Below are 27,884 nucleotides of genomic sequence, written 5' to 3'. Positions count from 1 at the left end.
CCCTCACAACAACCCTGTGAGGTAGGTTTGGCTGAGTGTGAGTAGCCCAAGGTAACCCAACAACCTTCCATGGTAGAGTGGGGATTCGAACCCGGGTCTCCCAGATCCTAGTCTGACACTCTAACTTCTATACATCATATAAATAATAATAACGTTCAATTTATATACCACCCTTCAGGACAACTTAATGCCCACTCAGAACGGTTTACAAAGTATGTTACTATTATCCTCACAACAAAATACCCTGTGAGGTGGGTGGGGCTGAGAGAGCTCCGAGAATCTGTGACTGACCCAAGGTTACCTAGTTGGCTTCAAGTGGTGGAGTGGGGAATCAAACCTGGTTCTCCAGATTAGAGTCCCGAGTTCCTAACCACTACGCCAATGATGGGGTTAGGGTTGGCTACAAATGATACCAGATCGTGATAGGTAAGGAATTACTTTGAATATGCCTAGGTCTTATTGCTACAGTAGGTTTTTTGACAGATTAGAGAAGAAAAGGCTATAAAGTTTTGATTCTACAAAATACATTGTTTTATGCCACTTGTTCAGTGAGAAAGAACTGGGTGTTATGCTAGTTCTATTTCATCATATAACCTGAATAATTAATAAAAAAATCTGCCACAGGTATCAGCACTTGGGCAAAAGTTAATGGCATGAATTCCATCTCATCTAAGAGGATGCAAAAGTTTACTTCTGGAATATCTCCCTCTGTGAAACCAGCCAATGCTTATAAAATAGCACATACAGTATTTTCCCTCTTCCGTTTATTAGAAATGTATAATAAAGGTACAAAAATGCATGAACTCGCGTTGTTCCTAATACATTTATAAAAAACGCTACTGTCTTCTGGTCCCATTCTCCAGTTTTCAGTATTCACAGTATATTTTGAAATGTTTCTAATACTAAAGACTATATTAAATATGACATAGAACTATTTCTGAAAGGTTTTTAAAGAGATAGAAATCTAACCAATATGCTATTACGGTCTCCGGTTACTTCGTCTTTCTGGATAGATGTGGGAAAGAGTTCTCTCACTTCTGTCAGTAGGTATAGCTATTCATGCACGCGCACATTCCCACTCATGCATACGTTTTTCTGTTGTTGTTTCTGTTGAGCCCACCCATGATACTTTCTCCAAAGGCAGGTGGTGCGACTTCCTGTGTGTTAACAATGAACTGTAAACGTGTGGGGGGGGGGGGTTAGTTTCGGTGTCATCAGCACAACAGCATGTCATAATAGGCCCAATGCCATGTGTTCTGCTCCAGTTGAGTCAAAAACTGTGTACTGGATTTCATTGCTGGAATGGGAACATTTTGCCAGCTCTGTTGTGTAGTCAGATATGCAGTGTCCCAGGTGTCATTTACACTGCAGACTGGATTGATGTAGGGGTGCACATCTCCATTTTCTCTGTGATGCAAATGCCCACCTTCACCCCCTCCCCCCCCCCCGCTCCCTTAGGCTGTATGTTCACTGTTATATGCTACTGTATTAGACTAGGAGCAAGAATTTTTTTTTGAAAAATCAGTTTGGGTTTAGAGACGTGTCCTTCCCCTGCTCTCTCCCTCCCTCCCATCCACATTTTACTTGCTTTATACTAGTGTATCATGAATGATTTTACCCAGGTATTGTGAATGGTTTTATTGATGTTTTATTTTCTTCTGTGGTACCTTTTATTGGTGTTTTTGTAAATTGCTGGTCATTGACCGTGGAAAATAAACTACTACTACTACTTGCTTTATAGAAAGAAAACACACACACACACACACACACACACACACACACATGAGTGAGGGGCAGAGAAGCCTACAGTTGAGAGGCATCTGTGCCATAAATAGTTGTAATGTGAAAGAGGGTATACAACCAATTTGGCTTCAACGTGCATGTAAAAAACAGTCGGTTGTGCTGGTATTGGTAGGCTTGTGAATTTTAAAAACCAAAACTGTCAACGTCATCGGAAAGCATTCTTCTGGGTCAAAAGCACCATGCACGGTGCTCTGTTTACATATGGAAGCTTTTTGAGTCCCCCACTTGCACTGCCTGCCACTTCTACTCCACCCAACAAAAGCCGTACTAATCACATAATAATCTTCCAAAGCAGTTCCCTGTGAGGTGTGGGGGGGCATGCTGCTGTCTGAAAGAAATGCTGGCCCTCCAATGTGTAATGGGGAGGGGGCTGGTCTTGGCCCTTTATCAAGACCACACACACGCACAGTTTTAGAAGCTGTAGCAGACCAGGTTAAAAACCACTTTCTTTCTTTGTAGTGTACATGCAGCTTATGCTTGAGCATCTGGAGGAAATTATTGGGAAGAGGCAGAGTATGCCAGGGTTTTAGAAAAGAAGCTTTCAAAGGTAATTCAACTATGATAATATCCAAGTCCCTTGAGTTAACTGCAACACCTGAAGTGCTTTCTTTCATTCTGTGCAACTGAAATTATCCACACAGGAAACAGGTATGCATGGCAGCGAAGACCGGAATACACAATACCTAAGCAGAAGATAGGGCATTGGCTATCATCACATCCAGATTTGGTAATGGTCAATCGTTCAGATGGCTTTTTTTTAAAAAAAGAGTTATACAAATTCACGGAGGGTGGTTTTATCAGTAGCGATTAGGTAAACGAGGCCTTTCCACCTTCAAAGGCAGGATTCTTCTGGTCATGGGCTGCTGGGGACAGACATCAGGGCTGGGTAGCTCCATCATGCCATCATCATGCCAGAGTCCTAGGAGCATCCAGACGGTCATGGCCAGAGACACTGCTGGGCTTGAGAGATTTCTGGTCCAACCCAACACAGCAGGTCTTCGGTTCTTCATGAAGGCAGGCTTGATGGAGCATTGACTTGAACGCGCAGGATGGGCCTTGTGCAGGCAAAGCAGCTGTGGAAGTTCCCTACGGCCTGAGAGTGCCAAAGCACTGGCGTGCTTGTTGTTTCCTTATCTGGGACTAAGCAAAACAAATGAAAACAGTAAACATTTTTAGGTAACAGCGGTTTGGACAATGTCTAATAATTTAGGCACTTAATATCTGAAAGAAGAGGAGTTCCCAACCCCTACCCCCCATCCCCACTGGCCCACTGCCTAGCACAGACTCTATTTCCCACCTTTGCTGTCATCTGTTCTGTTGGCTCTGGTTACTGCCTGCCCCTGCCTGCCCCCCATCAAGCTGCCTTTGGCTCCACTTTCTTTCCCTCCCATCTTGATTACTCAGTTGCACTCCATCTCTTGCTGCTGCCTCGTCATTGGCTTTTTGTCACTCTCATTGCAGCTTCTAGGAACAGTCCACTCCACATTCATCTCCAGGTGACTGTTATCATGGTTGCTCATCGGACATGCGGGAAGCAATTTTGATGTCTGCCTGAAAATACATCATTCACACTGCCTGGGGATTTAAAACCCCAATTTGATTGTTTACCTATTTTTCCAAACGCAGGTTTTCCTGCGGTCTGGCACAAACATACAGCTGAACCCCGTCAGGCCCCACTTGCTGATTTTTTTATTATACATGATATGTGCTATACATGAGTTGCAATAAATCAAGCAATTCCAGCTTTATTTTGGGCCCACTGTCATGGTGAATGGCTGGTTTGTTCAATCAAGGTGTTCCTTCTGTCTGCTCTTGACAAACAGAAATCTAGAGTGCCAGGGTTCTACTCCATTTATGGAAATGATGGCAAATTCTATACTATTCCCATTTATCTTGTTCATCACAGACAGGTTGTTGTGACAAGCTAGGTCCACCCTCCAAAGGGTAGCAGAATAATTACATGAACTGCGTCTACACCCTTATGTAAGACTCAGAGACAAGATGACAATCACGCACATCTCAGTCTGCCCATAAAATGCAAACTGCAGGCTTATGTGGCCTCAATTTGCACAGGGCAGAGAAGCGGGGAGGGGCGAGGGATGCCATCAGCAGAACGAACAGTTTCAAATAGCAAGATCCAATGGAAGTTGACAAGAAAATCCCCTTCTCTTCTGCTCCAAGACCAATTGAGGCGGCACAAGCAAGTAATTTGCATTTTATGGGCTGATCAAGATGCATGACTTCTGTTTCCTCTTTTTGAGCCTTCAGACTGGTGGTCCGCTTAGCTCAGACTGAGAGCAACGTTCTAGAGTCTCAGGAAAGATAGGTCATTCCCAACACCTGCTAATGGAAGCGGCAAGGACTGAACTTAGGCCCTTCTGTCTGCAAAGAGCTACAAGCCCTCCCCACTTCCAGCCTCTCCCTGCTTGCCTCTCATAATGAACTCAAGTGGCCTTCAGGAGTACTTTCTGATGAAGTACAAGGAGCTGCAACTGGAAAAGGGAAGCTGAGGATACCCTGATTAATACGCCGAGTCCCGACCAGGCTTGTTGTATGCCAGTTTATTTATACAGATGGGGTCATTTTTTCTTTTAAAGTGCTGGTGAGGCCAGAATAGAAATCTAGCCTGGTCCATTGTCAGCAGGAAATGTTGTGTCATCATAAACGCACCGACTGAAGAGTTAAGTAATGCTAGCTGCATCTTGTGACATAGCCATTTCCTTACCAGTTTCCACTGCAGTATCTTAATCCACTCATCGGCTTCTACTCCAGTCTTTGCATAAAGATAATATGTCCTCAGAGGGAATACTAAACTGTTTAAAAATAACAATAAAGACATTGTATCATAAGCAAACAATAGCTGTATTTAGTTATTTAGGAATTTTATATGCTGCCTACAAGTAGCTTGCAAGCAAAAAGCACCACCACAAAATCATTAAACCACTACAAATGGCCAATATAAAAACAAACAAGCCATTAAAAATAAGCCATTGGCATAAAAACAGCATAAAACAACCACCGTGCCCTAAACATTTTATAAAACGGACCTCACCCCAGAAGCAGACAATAACACAGATAAAAAGATAAAGCCCTCTTAGTTAAGTGACCAGATCAAAATAAATGTTTTGACCTGGTACCTGACAGTATGGGAGGTGCCAGGTGAGCCTCAAGGAGGAGGAAATTCCAAAGGTGAGGTGCCACCACTGAAGATGCCATGTCTCCAGTTGCCACCCACCTCACTTCTGCATGCAGGGAAACAGACAGCAAAGGCTTTGGTGGGAGCTCTTAACCCAGCAAGCCAGACAGTACAGGTACCCCAACCCCAAGCCGTTTAGGGCCTTAAAGGTAAGAACCACCACTCTGAATAATGCCTGGAATCAGATGGGCAGCACTTGCATCTCATTTCACAACTGATTCTGAAGCTAGAGAGAGAGGGAAGCGCTCAAACCTCTCCAGTGAGGAAGAAGCCTTAGTCACAATGGTGTTCAAAGCCCAACGAGCTGACCCACAGAGACTGATCGCTCACTGGGAGGAAGCAAGCGCAGCAGACAAACTCAAGCTAACCAAGGCTATATTATACTTTATGGGCCAATGAAAGTATGAGTAAAGCCTCCTCTGTCCTCCAGAATGAGGTGGGTATGAGATGGTAGGGTCCTGAAGTGGGTGTGCAGGTGTGGAGTCACATTTTCAGACATTCCCGTTTGCTAACAAAAGAAAAAAGAAATCCTGCCAACGGAGAATTTAGTGCAGCTGGGAGAAGAATGGACTACAATCTTTCTCTCTGCTGTGTTAGCTCTGTCCATGAGAGAGCATTTAAAATATCGTTTATTTTATGAAAACTGCTCCTTTATTATTAAAAGGACAAGCTCTGTACTTTTACTCAGTTGAATACTCTATTAAAAGAAAAGTCTGCAAGGCATCAGATAGGTATGAGGAAGAAAGGGAAAGTATGCACGAGGCCCCCAAAAAGTGGGGCATGGAGAAGTTAAGTTGCTTGAGCCCCAGCAATTCAAAACGGATTTACTGTCATTGTGATCAGCTTTGCTGGGTTGTTATACTTTTGGCCCAAATCCATGTTATATGCTAAGTGATGTGATGATGTGAGCCGCCTTGAGCCCATTCGTGGGGAGGGCAGGATAGAAGTCAAAATAAATAAATAAATAAACAATGTATTTCAAAGCACATGTTGGGTAGGCGTTTGACACAGGTAGATGCTTCAAGGATTCTCAAATATTCAGGACTCCCTACAAAGATGTACTCCTAAATGAAAATGAAAATGCACGAGAGACCATCAACTCGTAAGTCACCACATGTGAACCAGCACAAACAGAAGGCAAGGAAGCTAGCCCAAAGGCAGGAAGGGGCCAGTGAGCAGCTGCTCATGGGAGACTGTCTAAGTGAGGAGAACAGGAAGATTTCTCTGTGGCAATTCAGAGTAGATTGTGGTACAAATTAGGGAGGCACCACAGAGTACAGGAAAAATGAACAATCCCCAAGGCGTTTAATGACCTCTTTGAATACATTATTTTTCGGATGACAGTTTCTGAGGATGATCATGAAGACAGACATAAACACACAGAAAAATCTCCAAAGTTTTATTTAGGCCACAACTTACCAAAAACAATTGACTTTTTCCTGTGAATAGTCAAACTGCACTGCTGTGCATTCTGTTAAGTCTAGTGCTCTGATTGGCTCTGTGGACTTGAAAATAAGTTTGTTTTTGAAATAATCATACCTTTTTCTTTGAAACTAGCAAAAGTTCATTTTCCCAAAATAAAAATGCCAAGAAAGATGCCATGGCTCTTTCAAGGCCATGACGGCCACATTTTATACAATTGTAATTTTGTATGTTCACAACTTTGATTCTTATCTTTTTGTGTTTCCTCTACTACTACTACTACTACTACTACTACTACTACTACTACTACTACTACTACTAATAATAATAATAATAATAATAATAGTGTACTTATATACTGCTCCTCTAGATAAATTAGTGCTCTGCTCAGAGCTGTGAACAAGGTCAGTGTTATTATTATCCCCACAATACAGCTGGGGAGCTGAGGAGGAGTGGCTTACCCAAGGCCACCTACTGAGCTCACAGCTGTAGATGGATTTGAACCAGCAGAGTGCTGACACACAACCCAACCACTTAACCACTATGCTATATGCTTCTTCCTTCCAGAAATTTTAACTCATTTTTTAAAATTCCACTCCCCGCCCGCCCCAAACCAGTAACTCTCTGCATGCTTGTCTGTTATGAACTGGCCCTGAATCTAGTCAGAAATTATACAGCTGTATGTTTTGTTGAAGAGTAAAACTGCAGTGTGATGCTGGAACACAAACCACTATTATTTGCTGCCAGGGGAAGCCTGCCCAGTACACACTCCTAGACTATTGCCTAAGGTGCTAGAGGGCAAGGGGCATCAAGGGCAGCCAAGTGGGGCACCTGTTCCAGTTGCAGCTCTGGGTACACCCGCCCAGGTCAGCTTTACCTGCAACGAAAGCCTGTTATTCTGAACGTACTTCCAAGTATAATATTCTTACTCACCGTCTGGTCTTTATAATATTTCAGCTCGTTCCTATGCAGTGTGAACCACCTAGTTTTCCAATTCTGAAAGAATAAAACCCCAAAAGAAAGGAAAGGTGAGGAATCTGGACTTCATTTTTAAGGAAAATATAAAGGGCTACAGAACTGTTGAAGTAGTCTGAATATTTTTTTAAAGCAGACAAGCCAAATCAAAACCAAACCGCTGCCCAAGGACCAAAACTGGCCCTGAATTTAATCTCAAATTTAAATGAGATGGTCAGCAGACCGAGGAGGATAGCATATCATACAAATATGCACATCTCACACCTTTCAAAGGCCAGTTTTAAAGTGAGGGGTCTGTCATCTGAAAGCTGTATTGCATTGCTTCATACTTAAACAGCAGGAAGTTAGTTCATGCTGGAGAGCCAGTGTGCTGTAATGGACAGGGATCTCAAGAGACTCAGGTTCAAATCTCCACTCTGCTATGGAAGTTTGCCAGGCAAGTCATCTGCTCTCAGCCTAACCTACCTCACCGTGTTGTTGTTGGGGGGATAATATGAGTAGGAGAGAACAATGCTGTATGCTGCTTTGGGTCTCCATTGTGGAGAAAAGCAGAGAATGAATGAATGAATGAATGAATGAATGAATGAATGAATGAATGAATGAATGAATGAATATCTGAGCATACCTAACACGTGCAGAGGGCAAATATCCCCAGAAAAATTACACACACTTTACAGATGCAGAGGAGTTAGCCGTGTTAGTCTGTGGTAGCAAAATCAAAAAGAGTCCAGTAGCACCTTTAAGACTAACCAATTTTATTGTAGCATAAGCTTTCGAGAATCAAGTTCTCTTCGTCAGATGCATGGTACAGAAACTGGTCAAATATAGAAGAGGGGGGAGGAGGGGAGGAGAGAGAAGATGCAATTAGGGGGGAAGAGGGAGGATGCAACCAAAACATTCCTTTGCTAGTAAATGTAAACATCTCCTTTTGGAGTGGAGATTAATTGGCTTGTGTGAGGCTTCAAAGGAGTTTGCAGTGTTGGTTTGTAGCAGCAAAACCACCAGACCATCCAATTCCAATGTAGTATAAGCCTTCGATAACCACAGCTCTCCCCGTCAGATGCATCTGACAAAGAGAACTGTGGTCCCCGGAAGCCCACGCCAGGTGCCACTGGGCTCCCCCAGACCCCGCCTCTCACACACTTTACAGATCACCATTGGTAATTGGTAATACTGGTGAGAAAGCAATCGTGGCTGTAAGGGCAGTTTCTTTCTGAATTTCTCCCCCCTCCCTTAATGTCTCAGGCACTCTATAGCTAGTGTAATGTAATGGTTAGAGTGTTGGATTTGGACTTGAGGGGTTCAGGTTTAAGTCTCTACTGAGCCATAAATCTCCCTAAGTGACTGTGAGCCAGACTACTCGAGTGTCAGACTAGACTACCTCACTGCAATATTATGAGGATAAAATGGAGATGGAAATCATGTGTGCTGCGCTAAGAGCTCCTCTGAGGAAAGAGAGAATCATAATAATCCACAGCTTGATCTTTCAGAACCTGCTTTCCCTGATTCCAGATATATGCATTTTAGTTCTAGTTCTAATTGTTTTAATGACTTGGGGGCATTTTGGTCAGTTTCAATCAGGGCTTTTTTTCAGCTGGAATGCGGGGGAACGGAGTTCCAGAACCTCTTGAAAATGGTCACATGGCTGGTGGCCCCGCCCCCTGATCTCCAGACAGAGGGGAGTTTAGATTACTGGCACGGAGGGCAATCTAAACTCCCCTCTGTCTGGAGATCAGGGGGCGGGGCCACCAGCCATGTGACCATTTTCTCCAAGGGCAACCCACTGAGTTCCACCACCTCTTTCCCCAGAAAAAAAGCCCTGGTTTCAATGATTTTTAAGATGTGATGTTATTGTGTATGTTTTAATTTGTTAGCTGCCTTGGTGGCCCTCACACAGAAAGGTGTGATATAAATTTTGTAAAATAAAATATATTTCTTCTGTTTTGCCTCTGGCTGTGCATCCACTCTGATAATTTGGATTTATAGTCTGGGCAGAAAATCCCTGCAGTGTTTCTTACCTTAACTATTTTGCCTTGTTTGGTCAGATAACCTTCTTTCGTACCCAGCTGCAGTGAAAGAGATAAAAGGTTTACATGTGAGGAATAGGTGGGTGGAGGAAGCAGAGGACAAGGACAAGTAAACTGATAACAAGCCATAACAAAACTGTTATTACTGACATAAGACAAAGTACAGCAATAGCTTTCCACCTCACTGTTGCTCACCTTGTCTTTGTAGCTGCACTATTGTATTTCTGCCAAGAGCATCAGCTCTTTGCCTGTCAGGGTTGCCTCAGGTCCCCCATGTTAAAACAGAGGCAGGGAGTGTGGCAAGCAGGGCTTTTTTTCTGGGAAAAGAGGTGGTGGAACTCAGTGGGTTGCCCTCAGAGAAAATGGTCACATGGCTGGTGGCCCGTCTGGAGATCAGAGGGCGGGGCCACCGGCAATGTGACCATTTTCAAAAGGTTCCGGAACTCTGTTTCCCCGCGTTCCTGCCGCGTTCCTGGTGGCAAGCATACACTCCTGCATCCCCTAGTGATTACGTTATTTCTGGTGCAACCCAGTAGCGATGAGTCATACTAGGGGCTGATTCTTAAAAAACAGCCCCAAACACTATGTTCTGGGCTGATTTTTTAAAAAATTAACTAATTCCCCAATACAGTGAAACAATTTTTTCATGTGTTAAGATGGTCCAAGATGGCAAATCCAGCTTTATGTGGCCAACAAATTCCTGTATCTTGAGGACAAACTAGATGTAAGACACTTTTGTCTTCCACCCACCCACCCACACACACACGTGTTGAAACAGCAACTAACCATTAATGACAAAGGGGAACAAAGGGATTGTTTTAAAGTCCCAATTACAGGCAAGGGCTCTATGAAAAATATGAACCTAGCGAAGCTTTAAGAAAAACTATACTTAGTATGTATATAACATTTTATAAGAGCATGCCACATGTTTCCTGAACACTACTAACAACAACCCTAGAAGGTAGGTATTGTCTTGTCATTGTAGATGGGTTGCTGACAGAAGCTGATAGGTAGTCCCAGACTCACCTGGGTTTTAGTCCCCTGAACCCCAGAAGTGCCTTTTTGGGGAGGGGGGCAGAGGTAGTTGCTAAAAGAAGGGTGAGGTGGGGAAAGATCTGCTTCTGCTAGTGGAATGAGTGTAAGCCACATCACATTGCATTTAGTAAGATATAAATAGCTTTTACTGGTTCAGCCAATAGTTGTGTTTTAATAGTTGCTTTGCTAACACATTAATATTTGGACATTTGTTCCATTAGGGAGACCGTAGTATGTTGCCAGGCAGACTAGGTCCTCTAGACCTGAAGGGGGAGAAAGAAAAAGGAGAAAGATGGAGGAGAAAGTAAAGCAGGGCCTATAACAAAATAATAAAACCTCTTGTTAAAAATCCTGCCTGATGTTGCCTCCTTGCCTGCATTAAGCCAGAAAACCAATGTTCCATCCAGTCCAACAACAAAAAAGTAACTCACCGACGGAGCGTTGGGGACAAGATCAATTTCTGTTTTTCCTGTCTGCATTGCTGTGTGAACCCGCACAGATTCATAAATAGAAGGTTCTTCCACTTTTTTAGGATATGGGTATTTCAGTACAATCAGAGTACCTAAATAAAGAGAAATAAAGATTCTATCTTTCATGTTTTTATCCCCAGCTCAGTTTTCCCTGGTCCTGTGGAGATACGATCGGACTACTGATGCTCAAATGCCATACTGGTTAGTATGGGGTATGCAGAGGCAAAATACTAGACTATTGTGTAAAGATAAACCTGCATTTCATGAAGAATAAATGGGTTTGACCAGCCAGCCTTTTTCACTCAATCTCTCCTATTTTCCCTCATTACAGCCTCATCTCACACGCCTTTTGTCCATGCTGGTCCCGTAATCTTCAACATAGTGTTTTTGGTGGTCAAAGAAAACATCCCCTCCCTTTTTCAACAGTGGAAAAGCTGGTTGGATCCAATACATTATATCTGAAATACATTCCCAAGGTTTGCACTGAATGTAGCCTCGTTGATGGCTTATCATGGGCTGGGGTTAAGAGGTTGAAGAGCTCATAAGAAACCTTGGGGTCCACAGGAGAGTCTGAGGGCACCTTACTAATATGATCTACTATGGTATCAGATGTAAACAGGAAGGGCGTACAGCTAGACATTCTTAGCACTGCGGTGGCTACTTGGTTATCACCTCCCTCCCTAGGGAGATCTGCAAAAGAACAGTTTTTTAAAAAATAAACGACAAGACTTCTTTCTTTTTTCTTTTAGAAGAAAAACTTTCACGGGCCAGATCAAAGGGAGTTGTTTTTAGTAAAAATAGTCCAGCACTGACTTACACACACAATCACACACAAAACCTTTAAAAAGCTCTGTATATGTTTCTGTGTGAAATAAAATAATTAATTAATAAAGAAGGAAGAGTTGGATTCCAGAATACGAGACAGAAGTCTGCATGGGAGATAGGGAAGTATGCCAGAATTATTTTAATGGCTTTGATGCTAAATTCAGTTTTGTTATCTGAATTGTGCTAACAGTTGGACAATCAGGGCGCTTCCAGGACATTATGCTGCTGTAAATGACTGAAGGATATATTCTGGGAAATGCACTCCAGCTTCTCTTAGCAATGTCACAGAGGAAGTGGAACTGAGAGTTCTATCCCAGCATCCTCTGCACCCCTTCAAATATACTTGCCACAAGCAGCCAACTGGGTTACTTATGGGGTTGGAGGTGACCCATTTGAACCTGCAGATGCCATGCAACCTTATGATAGCTATTGGGTTGAACCCACTGGAAGTATTTATGGCAGGCGCTAGGAGAGTTAATCTTTCTATGCTTTCCCTCCTCCAGGCAGCATATTTGTCCCCCAAAAGCTGGTCAAGAGAACCTTAGAAGCATAATAGGCCACAGCACCAGGTGGGATGAGGGTTGCAGCAACAATTAGAAATCATGAAAAATAATTTCTCTCCCTCTTCTACACATGGCTTACTTTAGCAGGACAGCCAAAAAAGGGACATCCCCCCTTGTTGTCATTGCCTCTGACCCATGGCACTATTTGTTTGTGACTGTGAGGCTCTCTCCATTCTCAGAGAGGAGTTTCAAGGCAAGTGACAGGCAGCTCAGAGAAGGAGAAGATGGAGGAAGATCTGCTCCACCAGTATCTTCAATGATGTCCTCTTTGTCTCAGCAAAACAGAAACTATTATTATAATCAAACGATTCTGATAAGAGGCTGTTTGTGTGGCCAGTGCCTCCTCCCACAAGTCACTAAACTGTTTTTTGGGATTCTAATGGGACAAAGGAAGGATTCTTGGGCTTTCCTCCAACAAGCCAGTTTGTATCCCTTCTGGCCCCTTGTGTTTGAAATTGACAACTATCTCTGTCAATTCTCTCCTCCTGTGCATTGTTCCATATAGGAAACCAACACAGCAGGACATAAGTTAATTGGCATTATGAGGTTTCACACCTATTTTGCAGCCCCCTGCAGTGTCCATTTAGGCACATGAAAGGACTTTCACAGAGCAGGCAGAATCCGATTTGGGAGTCGGTAAGCCACTGGATGATTCTATCATTCAACACAGGAGATCATGTTCACTGATATCATATTGCACCAGGTCTTTAACTGTTAATGGATGTAACAGATGGTGGGGAGCAAGGGCAGGAACCCACAATAGCATGCAAGGTTCCTCAAAATATTAAGACAGAATTAATATTAAACTGTATGTAAACTGTACCTACTAGCTACATAGGATGCAGTCTAGGAGGAACATCTTGTCTGCATTTCTCAGTGAAACTAATGGGTGTTGAGCAAGGCCATAAGTTCCCCGTGGTGCTTGAGAAACCGTTCCTATGGGTATTGCCAACAACCTAAATTGTTCGGCTTCATGGAATGGATCCAACAGAGCATTTCCACAGACTGAAAGATTTTGTCCAGGGAGCATGACTTTCATACCTTGCCTCTCTCTGAAGCCCCAAATGCACTCTCCCTGAGTGCTGTTCCAAGTGCAACATTTCACATGGCATTTGGGGCTGCAGTGGAAGGAAGGAGGTGAGAAAGTCACACTCCACAGATAGAAATCCTTCCATCTGGGGAAACGCTTTGTTGGATCCAAGCCTGCATTTGGTGACATGATTTTATTTTTAAAAGAAATTAATGTTGGAAATCCTGAGAGGGTGTTGGTACAACTTGAAGCATACAATTGTTCCTCCTCTCCAGTGAAGAAAAGTTAAAAATAATATATTTTAACTAACAAAAGAGTAGGTTCCTTTAGATCACATTCTGATGCTCAGGATCTCATGGATATGGAGATGCAGAAGGAGGGACAGGGCAGGATAACACAGCTTGGATGGAGCTGTGGTATGTTAAGGTACTCCACTGATTTGTATGTCCCACCCAATTCCTCACCAGGCAGGAGAGCACTCAAATGGTTCTTATCTGGGGTCTTCCACAATCCCAGAGACATCTCTAGAAATCAAGGCAGGAATTAGGGCAGCTTGTAATCAAACAATAGGGCATGTACAGAAGGCAGGTACTTGAGTGCTCTTAAATGTCAGCTCCAGGGGTCATTTCGTAGAAAAAGGAACTCATTAGCATAACTCATTAGCATAAGCCACACCCCTTGCCATCACCAGAAGTGTGTCATTAGCATGACTGATTTGCATATGCCACACCCCCTGACATCACCTATCCTGGCTGTTTTGGACCCAATCCTGGCCATTCAGGGCCGAAATTGGGCCCAAAATGGCAAAAGGGGGCTGAAACGGGGCCCAAAATTGTCAGGATCAGACCGCTGCGGAGCGGGAGAGTGATCCACCACCCATCAGAAGCCCAATCTGGCCCGTTTCGGCCCCAATCTAGGTTGAAACAGGCCCAAAATGGCTGAGAGTCAGGGGGGCAGAGCCACCTGTCATGTGACCTCTTTGGGAAACTGCAGGAACTGTGTTCCTGCATGTTCCCCCTCAAAATGAGCCCTGGTCAGCTCCATATAGCTTCTTTGTCATGTAATCGGTTGATAATTAGAAACTTTCTTCTTCTTCCGGGCCTGTTCTTAGAGGTAGATGTCTATCAAAAAAGATATGGGGCACCTCTTGTGTTAAATAACCAACCTATTTAAGTACCGTTTAACAACAACGCTCAAATTTCAGCACAGTGAGTCAACTGGGGCCACATCAATGCTGGTCTGGCACTCATGTCAGGAAATAGATATGACACTTCAAAGAGATGGAACCATTTCTGTTCTGGACACCAGTCAGACTTTTGCTCTCAATCCTTACAGATCCGAGATAATATATTCAAACTTAAATAATTAAAATAAAGAAGGAACGTTTAATTCTTCCTTCCCAAAGGGCACATAGAATAATGTCAGCAAAAATTATACTAAGCAAAATGTTATATAACTATTTAACAAATTCTAAATTTGCAGACACAGAAACCAAGGATACCAGAACCTGGAAAACACCTTAACACAGGGAACAAGCTTAAGCAGGTCTGCTCAGAAGCTAGTCCCATTTTATTCAATGGGCTTACTCCCCAGAAAGTGTTGTTAGAATTAGAGCAATAGTATAGGACTTGTAGAGAAGTGTTCTTGTATTATATAGTTTGTCAGTGATTATTTAAAAAGCCAGAGTGCTTAATGAGTTTTCCAAGGGCTTTTTCCATAACTTCCATTCCTCGGCCTCATGTTTGGACCTTCTGACATTTTCATTTTTGAAGAAATGTTTTAAAAGTCTGGATCAGGCCAATTTCATCATAGTATGCCAGGATTAAATTATTTCTACCTGCAGCCATTATATTTTGAGGCATAAGGCATGGCACTCATTTAGATATTTAATGCTTTGGAACTTGGCTTCTTGAAGAGCCACTGGCTTCCATATGAAGCTTTCTGAAAGATGACATCTGTAGCAAAGGTAGATGCCTCCATTTTCAGAGATAAGGTAGGTGGCAGAGAGAGTTTTTTCAGTGATGACTCTCCATTTGCAAACCATTCCAGATGAGTCAGGAATGGTGCTTATATCACTTCACTGGCAGATTAAAATCTTTATTCATCGAGGCTTTTAATGGCTGATTATTACTCTTTTTGCCATTTTATTGGGTTGTATTTGATTTTTATGGGACTTTGTGCCCACTTCCAATTGTCTCATTACAGCTGCTAATGTTGACTTTTTTGTTTGTTGTTCAATCTTTATTAGTTTAATGGCTTTTCCTCAGATTTATGAATGTCTTCATTTTATTGGTCCACTGTTTTGAAGAAGCGTAAAAGCGGCCTGTATATTTCTTAAATAAATCAATGTTTCATATTTCCCTGATAGTTTCTCAGCATTTTCCCAATCAAAATCTCTCTCTCTCTCTCTCTCTCTCTCTCTCTCTCTCTCTCACACACACACACACACACACACACACACACACACACACACAGCTTTTTCAGTTAGTGTGACTCAAACTGTTTATTACTGTGAGGCGGATCCATCAAGCTTTTTCTGATGATGAAAACAGATCTGCTAACGGAAAAAGATTACCAAATATCTATGCTGGGGATCATGGGAAAATCCATGTAGGATGAGGGCTGTAGTAAGGAGGGGAACTGGGCAAGACTCTGTGAAAAAGCAGCGTGGATCCAACTCTAAGAGCTGAGCAGACTTGCTACTAGATTAAAAACTGCTACTATATTATATATACTGGTGTAAGAAAATGCTTTCTGAAGCTGAAACACCAACAGAAATAACCTGATATAAAAGAAAACATGAAGAACTGCAGCAGGTAGTTTCTGGAGAAGGGAGGGGATCAGACTAAGATGGAGATAAATACAAATTCACAAAAATATCATCTAGTACAAGTATTAAAACAAATGTCAGCTACCTGTCTCACTGCCAATTAAGGGCTGGTTGGCAAAATGCTTTATCAAGTCTTTCAAGCTTGAAAATTCATTAAAACCGAACTTGAACGAAGCTCCAGTGTACTCCACATGAAAATGTTTGACAGAATCTTTTGCTCTGGAACAAAAAATTATCTCAATTAGGATGGCAACTGATTCTCTGACACCTCACTAATTCCCTAGTCTTAAAAACTGTGGCCAGGGTGAACTGACTACCTTTTCTTTACAAGTAGCTTTCTTCTATTCTTTCTGTACATTTTTTACTTTATCTTAGATAAACATAAGGCTGTCATTCACTTCTATGAAGAAACATTGTACCTTGCCTCCATTCTGGCACCGGCTATCCTGGCCTGAACTGGATGGGTTCCTCTGGGATAGAAGACAAGTAACTTTACCCTCTATAAGTATATCTACACAAGACATCTTACACAGGGATGCTCAAGTGTAGGGAGACGCAATGTTATCTGGGAAGCATAGTTTTAAAAGATAGAACCGCAGAGGTTGCTCCTTAGAGGGTTTGTTAATTTCATCTTTGCCTCCAGGAAGGCTCTGTCAATTTCACCTCTCTTCACAAGGGTAGTTTAAAAAGACAGAGCCATGGAGATAGCTCCTCAGAGGATTTGTTAATATCATCATCATTGACAGAGCACATTTTTGCCTCAAAGAACTCAGTCAAATTGATTTAATATAAGCATGTGCTGAGCAGTTGAATCAATGGGACTTAGAAGTACTTAACTCTGGCCAGATCATCATTTGGAAGGAAATCTACATATAATTTATTTTATTCAGTTTATATTCCACCCTCCCCGCATCAGCAGGCTCAGGGCGGATTACAATTAATACAGTAGTATAAAATACATATAACTTTAAAACCAATAAAGCTCCTTAAATATTTAAAAACACACAACAAAACAATGCAGCAGCAGATTTTAAGGACATATAGGAGCAGATTTCTCATCTTAGATATGCTTATTAACAAGAAGAGATTGACAAATATGGTGTTTAGTTTCTAGATACCCTATAGTAGGGTTCAGTATCACATGGTCTCCATGTAACCCCCACCCCCCAAACACTATTGTGTAGCCTGCATATATTTGATTGAATTTCAGTTAAAAACAAAACGTATCTCATCATTCTACTTGTAAAAGACATCTTTGACAAGGAAGATAAGAATTTCATACCATTCTTATACTGCTTGTTGTCCTAAAAATATGATGCACTATGCTAAAACATAGAAGAAAGTCACAAAAAAGGTGCTTATTCAAAATCACTTCATAAAGATTAGATTTTCCCCAACATATTTTGGTTTCTTCCACATGGTGACAATTCTCTGTGGCGATCTCATTACCTCTGTGAACATATTCAGAACAGCAGTGGAGCATCCAAAGGGTGGTGTCTCCCACACTATGTTTGACTCAGCTCCTCACAGACGCAGTCCCTCAGAGGGCATTTTCAGGTTTAACGAACTGGCAATTGTTACATCCCTATAATACTATAACCAATTACTGATTTTTTAAAGTCCAAAGAAGCTCTTCAGTGGCAGAGGAGGAATGATGGTCATGGGTCATTGAATATATTACGGATGGGAGTAGAACATGCAAAAATGTGTGCCTTCCCATCCATACAGCATGAAAACACACTTTGACTACAACCTTTCTCAAAAGATTGTGCCAAGCCACGTTTAGGAATGATTGGAGCAAAGCAGCAGAAAACCTGAGACTTGGGAGGTGGAAGATCGGATGGTGTCATGTAGATGCTACCAAACCAGAGCAAAGTTGTCATGTGGAAGCAACCTTTATTTACTTGTTCATATTAACAATCAGGATAGCAAATGGTCATTTCTTCCCACTTTTTGACACATTGTGCAGGTGTTCAAATCCATGTTTATGAATTTGAGTACCAGGGAGGTGTTGTTTCAGTTCACTAACATGGAACACAATGCTGTGACCTAAGAACATGACCAAGAACATCCTAACTTATAAAAACTATGAAGAATCTTATGGCATTTAGCTGTAGCAAAATAAGCTTTCGAGAACAAGAGCGCACTTCATCCAATCTTGCCTCTGTTTGTCTTTAAGGTGCCACAAGTCTGCCTGAACTTAACACAGCCAACCTCTGGATTCTGTCTCAACATACTTTACCTTACTGAGAGAGAAAAAAGATTGGCCTTGCCATTGCTCTTCCGTAATAGGTAGCTCCCGTCACTGCCATTGGAAAGAAGAAGGGCCTCTGCTGCGTGGCGGGTGAGACTGTCATGATACCACCTACGAAGATATTAAAGTTCAATATCTGTTAGATGCCATATTGGCCATAGTTAGGTACAGAGCAAAAATGATTCCTCTGTTATGGAAAATCCACAGATGTAGAATAAGTCAATCTATAGTAAAGAAAATTTCCGTATATTTCTTTAGCACAATGAGCTATCGCACGTCCATGGTTCTATGTATTTTGCAATTCTATGGAAACACACACACACAACTCCATGGGAAGTGGGTACAAGACGTTGCTTCCTGAGAATCTCAGCATTTATTTTAAAGGTAAATTTCTAGCATTCTGACTGTGAAGATATTTTTGAAAACGAATGGTCAATTTCTGCTGAAGCAGCTAGAGAAGTAACAGAAGAAGATTTTTCAGAGGTTGAAAATAAGGATTGGATCCAGAGTAAATTCTCCGGCCTCTCCTGCCATCCTACTGCCACACATTCATCTCCCCAGGCATCAAATATCAACAGCTGTCTCTGATACTATGTACAAATTAAACAAAGATGTCACCCAGAATAAAATGCACATTTTCAAAGGATGCAGGCCCAGACCTGACCAGTTCTCCCAGGTCCCATTCCAAAGGTCAGCATTCTTCCCAGTACAAATCAGCCATGAAATGTGTTCAACAACATAATTTTTAATTGCACTTGGCATGACAGAGACCTCTGTAACAGCTGCCAGACAAGGGCATCCCAATCAAAGGGGGGAGTCTTCTCTTAAAAAAAAAAAAAGGATGCATATCAGTTCCTAACATATATTTGCATTCTTTAAAAGATGAAAAATGAATGTATTGATAAGATCAGCACAATCAAGATTTTTGCAGTCACATGCTCCTAAGAAGAGACTATGCAGAACTGTACAAAATCCTCGGGGGGGGGGGAGCCTTGAGAGGGGAAGGTTGGGGGAGGAGAGGGACCTCAGTAGAATATAATGCCATACACTCCACCCTCCAAAGCAACCATTTTCTCCAGAGGATCTGATCCCTGTAGTTTGGAAATCAGTAGCAATTCTGGGGGCTCTGCAGGCACCACCTGGAGGTTGGCAACCATAGCCTCAAGCTGTTTTGCCGTGGTAAGAGGTAGGCAGCCAGTGGAACTTTTTCCGTACAGGAGCAACTAGGTCCCTATTATCACTCCGACAGCAATCTGGCTGGTACACTTTGGACCAGGTCAGCATTCTTCTTGCTGGACCGTCTTCAAAAGCAATCCCACAGATTGCATTACAGTTATTGTAACTAGATGTGACCAACAGCAAGGATCACTGTGGTCCAAGTCACAGTTTTCAAGAAACAGCCATTGCTGGTGTACCAGGAGAAGCAGATAAAAAGCTGTACACGTTATGAAGAAGACCTGAACCTCTGTCCACAGGGCAGGATTCAAAGGGAGCCTGTTCACAAACAGCTGAGAAGAAGAAACGTTGCTATAGCATACAGATACCACTTTACAGGTACTCCATCTCAGGATATAAACACCAGCCTGCAACCTCCATGCAGCCAGTGATGCAAGGACTATACACCCCACTTCAACAGAAGCTAGCAGAGTCTCCCACACAGGTTAAGTCTGCAGTAGGTAGCAGAACATCACTGGGATATTTTACCAGTATAACTCCACATGCAAATGGGGGAAACAGGGAGTGCAGTCAGGCACATTTCTAAGTGGCTACAGCCCCCCCCCCCACAAGTCATTGCTACTGCTGATCTAATAGGGATAAACCCTTTTGTCTTCCAGTATCAAAACCCCATGGAGCAGCCCAAACCCAAATTGCAAAAAATGGTACAATGCAAATCCCTTCAAGGGATGTGTATTGGTTGGCTCAATGATTATACTACGTCCTCAACAACTGGATTCCAAAGTATGGGGCTTCCGGAGACAAGGGGAAGTGTCACTCCTGCAAAGCTTTAGCTTACCACCAAGTGCAAAGAACATGAACCCACTTGCTGTTTGTGGCTGATACAGAACATTACTTGTTATCTAATTAATGTATATAACAACAACAGTGTTACCATCTTTCTGGGCAAATTAGTACCCACTCAGAGCAGTGAACAAGGTTGGTGTTATTTTCACAGTACAGCTGGGGAGCTGGGGCTGAAAGGAGTGTCTTACCCAAAGCCAGCTGCATGGCAGCAGAGGGAATCGAACCAGCCGAGTGCAGCTCATCCACTTAACCACTGTGCTTCAGCAGCCATTGAAGGCAGAAAATGTGAAATAGAAATGTTTATGAACACATTTCTGCCTCACCTTTTCTGTCATAAATGGCAACTCAAGATGTCTTTAAAAGCAACAATACGTTAAAATCAAAAGTCATAACGTTTAAAAATATCAGCAGCCCCCAACTCAAAAATAATATAATCTGCTACCCAACCTAATCAATGCTGCTGATTTATTTTAGTTTGGTTTGTTTGTTTTGCTCTGTGGAATGTCTGGCAAAGTCTTTTAGCTTATTTTAATCTGATAAGTGCTTTGAATGTATTTTATAACGGATGAGATTCTAAATATTTTATAAATAAAAGAATAAATGTCAAGGTGGAAAAGGTAACAATTAAGTTTTCCATTATGGGCACAATAGTATTCCAAGATCTTGGCCTGTTGTCGATGATATTTCCGCCATTTTACTTGCAGTCTAGTTGGGAAAACAAATTACCACAGAAGGAAAATTAAGCCCTCAGTCATTCTGTTTTGTCATTGTTGGAGGATTTTGCTGCTTCACAGGAAACTTGTAACAGCCAAGAAGAAAAGGCCATTGAGGTTTCTAAGAAGATTTGAAAGAGTTCCTCTTTTGAACATTCTGCCAACACTATTTTCAGTCCAATGGACAAATAGATGGCATTAAGACCAAACCAGTTGTGCAACTGAACTGTTAGTCACGCTTTGTCATTGGATGGTTCTTACTGCTTCACACGAAAGTCATTGAGTTCAAGATGATGATGTCATTGAGGTTTCGAAGATGTTTCTTAAAAGTTTCCTCACTTCCTATACTAACAAATTGTGCATAGAAGCTGTCATTTTAAACTTGAGTTAGTCTCCTCAGTTCATTGTATAAGTGGCTGTCACAGCACTTTTTTAAAAGATTAAAGTTTCACAAAATGTTGCCTGGTTTGGGAGAGCACTAGAGAGCAGAAACATCAAACATGGTTTCCATTCCTTCAAGGAGAAGTAAATTAAACTGCTTTTTGGGAGACAAGGTTGGAAGTCGATGCTACCTGCCAGAGTTTTCTGGTGAGCCAGGACAGTATGTATGACTGGAATATTTACACAACCAAACATCAGTGCAGTACAATTACATCACTGTCATTTGGTTGTGTACATGAATTTCCATCTCTTTAAAAATTAAAGAATCACCTGCATTCACCTCCTCAGCTTTCCAGAGAGAATCACACTTGCTTTAGCAAACAATCTCCCAGCTCATACCAAAGTCATATATAACAGCATTTTCATAATATCGTTGTGCTCGTTTTTTGCAGGAAACTGAATAAGGTATTTGTTCAGATAGAAGGTACTTTCTGCTCAATGTATAATCAAGTCCACTTGTCACTAAGTGGTCACACTGATATTCAGTACTGTTCATCATTTTCAAATGCTGCACCCTTCAGTCTACATAACTGAAAACACATTGGAAGTCATTTTCTACATGGAAAGTCCATATAAACATTGAAATAATTTTTTTTATTGTTTTGTGGCCAAAAAAAGACCAAGTATGTCATTTAAAAAAACAACTACTGAATAGTATGCATGTCTGAATGAGGGACTTCTAATTCTTTTGCCTTGACATGCAAGGCCTTTCCACTAGAAAACTTTTCTTTCTTTCTTTCTTTCTTTCTTTCTTTCTTTCTTTCTTTCTTTCTTTCTTTCTTTCTTTTTCTTTCTTTCTTTCCTTTCTTTCTTTCCCACCCCCCCTTTTTTTTCCTCAGTGAAGACCCAAAGTTGCTTATAACATAGTTCTCCCCTACTCCATTTTATCTTCACAATTGCACCAACCATGTGAAGCAGGTTAGGCTGTATCTGTGTTACTGGCCCAAAGTCACCCGGAAATCTTCCATTCCAGAGTAGGGATTTGAAGGTGGATGTCCCAGGTCCTAGTCTGGCACTAACCATTATACCACACTGACTCATGCTAGTTTTTGATGTGTAGGGAATTCTTTTTGTATAGAGGAGATTCAAACAATGAACCCCTACTTGAAGTCTGAAGTGTTATATTTCTGGCACAGGTTTACCACTTTTGAAAGTAGACCTTAAGGCATCTTTCCATACCCCACGTGGCATCTTTCCATTGCCCATGCAGATTTCCCACCTGACCAGATGGCAGATGTAGGTTACCCCAGGTTCTGGACAGGTGGTAGAATCCACATGGAAGAAATAATGCTGATGATGTGTAACTCTTCCCTTCCTTTTAGGGTTACCATTTTCCTGCAGGGGGCCATGGCGGCTCATCTAGGTAGTGAGAGAAAAATGGCAGTGTAACAGAGGTGGTTTCCACCATCCCAGTGCACTGACGACATTTCGTGTGTGACCAGAAGAGATGTCAGCATATTATCAGGAGAAATTCTGGCCATTGGCCAAACTCTATGGGTTAACCATAGAGTTCTGATTTATCATTAAAGCATTGCAGGCGGCACACTGATGTCACTTTAGGTTGCCCAGGAAGTGATGTCAGTGCGATGCTGGCAAGGGCCGTCCCTCCCACCTGCTGCCAGCCTCATGCTAGCAACCCTACTTCTTCCAATCCCACCTTTAAGAGTACTGGCTCCTACAACTACAGCTTAGTACTAAGAATCTTTAGAAACGCTGGAAGTCAGACAAGTTTTAAGAGCCATAGATCTCCAAAGTATGGCCTGGGGATCAGGAATGTGCTCTAGGCAGGCTTGAATATTCCATCTCCTCCATTCCACATCTTCTCTCCTGCTCAAATCCTCCCTCCCTTTCTGTGGTTCGCTGTAACCAGAGTTTCGCATAACAACCAATTCAGGACTATGTTTAGAGCTAACTAGGATGCCTTCCAAATTATTTGAAATCATGGTTTAGAAAGGGATTTGAAAACCCTGATTTCAGACTAACCCGTTACTCACACCACATGCAAATGTAAACTATGGTTACAGTAAACTATCAAAAGGGCATGGGAATTAATCTGTGGGAATAGTGAAAGAAAGGAGCAGCCCAGGGCAATTCTCTCAGTTTCCAGACCATGTTTTAGAGATTGGGAGCATGCCACGGTTAGAAGAAATGTGGCATCTTAAATACAGTCAATGACAAGATGAAACTTTTTAATAACAATCAATGCTACCAGTTGCTGCACAGGGTCAAACCATCTTATTCCCCACCTAAAGCACCTGCTGTAGGGAACCTGCATTCTTACACCAATGCATTGCCATATTTTGTCACTGGGGGAAAAGTGATCTGTGGTGCCAGGAGTTTTGTGGGTACACGAATAATCATTGCAACGACTGGTGCCAAGACGCTCTCCCCTTCCCCCATGTCCATTCCATCTTGTAAACTTTTTAAAATTATTCCTGCACCCAAAAGGGTTTAAATGGACTTTCTTTACAAACTGGGCACTGTCCACTGTACCACTCCGATACAGGAGAGTTCGTGAAGGTTTTTAAAACTGTATTCTCCCCAGCAAACTCCCAGAGAGTCTAGCCTCTCCCCTGAGCAGCCTCTCATCATTTGGAATTTGCTCCCATCTTCTATTGCTTTTGTTGTGAGTCCTCATTTCCAGCACTACCATGAACAACCCTGCATATTAAAAGTAGGGGGAGCAGAAAACAGGTTTCTCCCATGCGGCAAGGACATCTGCCCCCAACCCCAGACCATCCCAACTATAGTGCTTGTTCTGAACTAGCCCCAAGGAAATAAAATCTTGGGCGGGGGAAAATATCTGTAATCAAAAATGCCCCCTGCTGTTGTTATCTTCAGCTGGATAACAGAAGCCATGTATCACGCTTGGAGAACAGGAGTGGACTCCTCCGTCTACCACAGCGGCAGCTGTTTTTCTTACCCTAGGTCCTGGAGCTCCTCTTCTACATCGCCGTACCCCAAGCGGTGGCCCTCCTGGTAGCTCATCCTCCCTCTTTCTTCCAGCTCGGCTATGCCCATCCGCAACACCTGCTGCTCCTTTTCAGGGTACCTCTAGCCCCAAGAAGAAAGAGATGGGAGTGGAGATACAGATTGGTGTGTTGTCCTTTATCTTTGGCTCCTTCTGTTAAGAGCAGGGGGAAACTCCACGACACCAGCAAGTTGCTCCTGCTTCTGCTCAGAGTGAATGAGGAAGTGAAAGTGAGTCCCTCCCTGCCTGCTCCAGAGCACCCTCCCTTGCCTCTCTGGTTCAGGCAGAGAGAAGGGGGAGGCCCTCTGGAGAATGCAGCTGGGGCTGTTCCACCTCTCTTGCTGTCATGCACTACAATGCACTGTTATGAGCATAAAGAACGGGTATTGTTTGCTCCAGTGTTTTGTTTGTTGGTGCGCATATGTGTGTGACAGATCCTCAGATGGGTAGACAGGACTAGATTTTGCATTTTAACTATTGAACAGCATTTTGAAGCATCTCATTCCTGTGCTGAGTGAACTGTTTTTCCTTTGGACTAGATATTGTTTTGAACCAGCCTCTCTCCGTTACATCCTCCTCCGTACTTTTATGTTGTGTATATAAACTGACCTGATGGAATACACATCTGATGAGGTGAGATCTAACTCATGAAAGCGCATGCTGAAATAAATGTTACTCTTTAAGGTGCCACTGGACTCCTGTTTTAATGTGTAAAAGAGAACATTGATATCTGTGCATATACATTTGTTTTTTCCAATGTTTATGATTTTGCAAACAAAAGGCAACCTTAAAATTCCTGGTAGCTTATAAGGTGGTGTGGTAAAAGTACATACCAGATTTGGACATATATCAGGATTTGGACATATAGTAAAATAATTGTCTTTCTATTCTCTTCTAAATATTCTGTTAGGACAGAATATCAGGGAAACAGAATGGTTTCCAATTGGCAAAAGGGTCAGACAAGGATGTTTATTATCTGTTCAGCCTATATGCAGAGCATATCATAAGGAAAGCTGGATTAGATTTAGAAGAAGATGGAGTGAAAATTGGTGGAAGGAACATTAACCCTTTGAGATATGCAGAAATGACTACTGTTGAAGATTAAAGAAGAAAATGTCAAAGCAGGATTACAGCTGAGCTGAACATTAAGAAGACAAAAGCAATGACTGCTGAGTAATTACACAATTTTAAGGCTAACAATTAAGAAATTGAAATTATTAAAGATTTTCTATTCCTTGGCTCAATCAACCCAAAGGAAGATTGAAACCAAGAAATCAAAAGGAGATAGAGACTTGGAAGGGGAGCCATAAAAAAACTAGAAAAAATCCTTAAGGATAACAATGTGTCGCTGGAGACCAAGATCAAGATAATCCACACTATGGTATTCCTCATTACGGTACAGATGTAAAAATTGGATAGTGAAGAAAGTGGACAGGAATAAAATTGATTCATTTGAAATCTGATGCTGGAGGAGAGTTTTACAGATACTATGTACGGCCAAAAAGACAAAAGGTGGGTTCTAGATCAAATCAAGCCTGAATTCTCCCTAGAAACTAAAATGACAAAACTGAGGCTATTGTACTTCAGTCACATCATGAGAAGACAAGACTCACTAGAAAAGTCAATAATGCTGGGAAAGGTGGAAGGCAGTAGGAAAGGAGGAAGACCGAAAATAAGATGGCAGGACTCAGTACAGGAAACCATGTCTTCCAGTTTGCAAGGCTGTTAACGACAGGACATTTCGGAGATCTTTCATTCATAGGATCACCATAAATTGGAAGTGACTTGATGGCACGTAACACATACATACAATTGCCTGTCTGTATCATCACATACCCAGGAGCTTGTCTGTGATCTTTGGTGTTTTTGGGATGCTAACAGACACATGGATTGAGTGTGGCTGATACCTGAAAGCTACATGGGGAGGACTGAATGAGCAGCAATCTGTGTAGCACTAACAAATTAATGCAGCAGAAATCTTCCATGCTGATTAGTATCTTTTCCTTGAAGTAACTTCCTCATCTACTTCCCGTTAGCATTTTTGTTTTCTTACCCAGCCTTGGGGAACAAAACAAGCCAAAAGGCTTTCATGTGTCTCTCTGTGAACACAGTTCTCATTTGCACTCGATCAACAAAAGGCTGGCCTGGGCTGGCACTGTTTGGACTGCGTCATTGGAGCACAGCCTGTCTTCATCTGTGGTTTCCTTACTTCACCTCCTGCCTTGGCTTTCGCTTCAGGTTTTGACCTTAGTTTTAATTCTTCTACAAACAACACCAGAACCACTAAACATGTCTAGAATACTCCCCTAGTAAGGTTGCCAACTCCTTCTCGGAAAACTGGAAGATTTGGGTGGTGTCTGAAGAAGGCAGAGTTTGGCGAGAGGGGTGATCTTGGCAAGGAGTCTGCCCTCCGAAGCTGCTATTTCCTGCAGGTTAACTGATCTGGAAATCAATTAGAATTGTAGGAGAACTCCAGGCCCACCTTGAAGTTGGTAAACCTTATAATCAGTCAAAACAGCATTGCTGGTATGTCTTCACCTAGCATCTAAACATCAATAGCAAAGGCACTGGGTGACTCTCAAGCAGGAGGTTGTTCCAGAGATGTGACACTATAGTTCAGAAGGCCCTAATTATGGTCACTACTTACCTCAGCTCTAAGTCTCAGAAAAAAAATTCAGTGAAAAGGGAGGTTCAGATGGAAAGATACCCTGCTTTCAGGGATGCATAGGTTCAAACCAACATTTGAATTGTGCCCAGTGTAGGTTTTATAACTCTGATATGTCTTGTCATAGCAGTTTGGACCAGTTCATATTTCTTGGAGGCCTTCAAAAGCATATGGCATATTATAATAATCTTACTTTATCTGAAACGACAGCACATTCAGGGCCTAAATACAAGCAACATTTTTCTCCAGATCCCCCCTAGGTATGCATGATCCCCATGTGATTGCAATTTTCTCTTGGTAACCCAATTCAGACCAAGGCACTTGGGTTGCCAGCACTGGCTTGGCAAATGCTGGGAGATTTTGAGGGTGGTGCCTCGGGGGAGGGTGGAGTTTAGGAAGGATGTGATATCACTTCTGGGTGACACCCTAGGAATTCCCCCTAATCTCTATGGTAAAGACCATAGAGGAATGGGGAAATTCTTCAGCATTGTTATGGAGACTATTTCCAGACTTTTTCTCCTGATCCTCAATATTTTGAAGACAGGGGATTGGGGCTGAAGTGGGGAGGGGGGTTACCATGGAGAGAAAATGTCAAGCCTAGGCATCAGCCTGACCTCGAAGCTGTTTTTCCAACATAAAACT

At 42.3% G+C, this 27,884-nt stretch overlaps 1 protein-coding gene across 1 annotated transcript; it reads right to left on the bottom strand.

The window, feature by feature from the left end:
- Nucleotides 1-565: 565 nt before the first annotated feature.
- Nucleotides 566-24,773, bottom strand: DAPP1 (dual adaptor of phosphotyrosine and 3-phosphoinositides 1). The gene is made up of 9 exons (XM_054990696.1): nucleotides 24,530-24,773; nucleotides 18,419-18,541; nucleotides 16,262-16,395; nucleotides 10,890-11,020; nucleotides 9,415-9,462; nucleotides 7,355-7,417; nucleotides 6,419-6,504; nucleotides 4,529-4,616; nucleotides 566-2,943 (listed from the first exon to the last, which is right to left on the bottom strand). Exons 1-9 carry the CDS (start codon nucleotides 24,625-24,627, stop codon nucleotides 2,890-2,892), a joined length of 825 nt encoding a protein of 274 aa, XP_054846671.1. The 5' UTR covers nucleotides 24,628-24,773; the 3' UTR covers nucleotides 566-2,889.
- Between the last annotated feature and the right edge of the window lie 3,111 nt (nucleotides 24,774-27,884).

This window comes from Eublepharis macularius, chromosome 10 (assembly GCF_028583425.1).
Source record: "Eublepharis macularius isolate TG4126 chromosome 10, MPM_Emac_v1.0, whole genome shotgun sequence".
NCBI classification, from domain to species: Eukaryota; Metazoa; Chordata; class Lepidosauria; order Squamata; family Eublepharidae; genus Eublepharis; species Eublepharis macularius.
The sequence above is the reverse complement of the archived record's forward strand: the minus strand, read 5'-3'. Positions and strand labels throughout refer to the sequence as shown.

Bases quoted from the DNA above. Each gene is read 5' to 3' on its own strand.
- DAPP1 (XM_054990696.1), bottom strand. From the start codon at position 24,627: ATGGGCATAGCCGAGCTGGAAGAAAGAGGGAGGATGAGCTACCAGGAG. The intron at 16,396-18,418 runs GTAAAGTATGTT...TTTTTGTTCCAG, and splicing joins CTTTTTTCTCTCTCAGTAAG to AGCAAAAGATTCTGTCAAAC. The intron at 2,944-4,528 runs GTAAGGAAATGG...TGTTTTGCTTAG, and splicing joins AGATACTGCAGTGGAAACTG to TCCCAGATAAGGAAACAACA.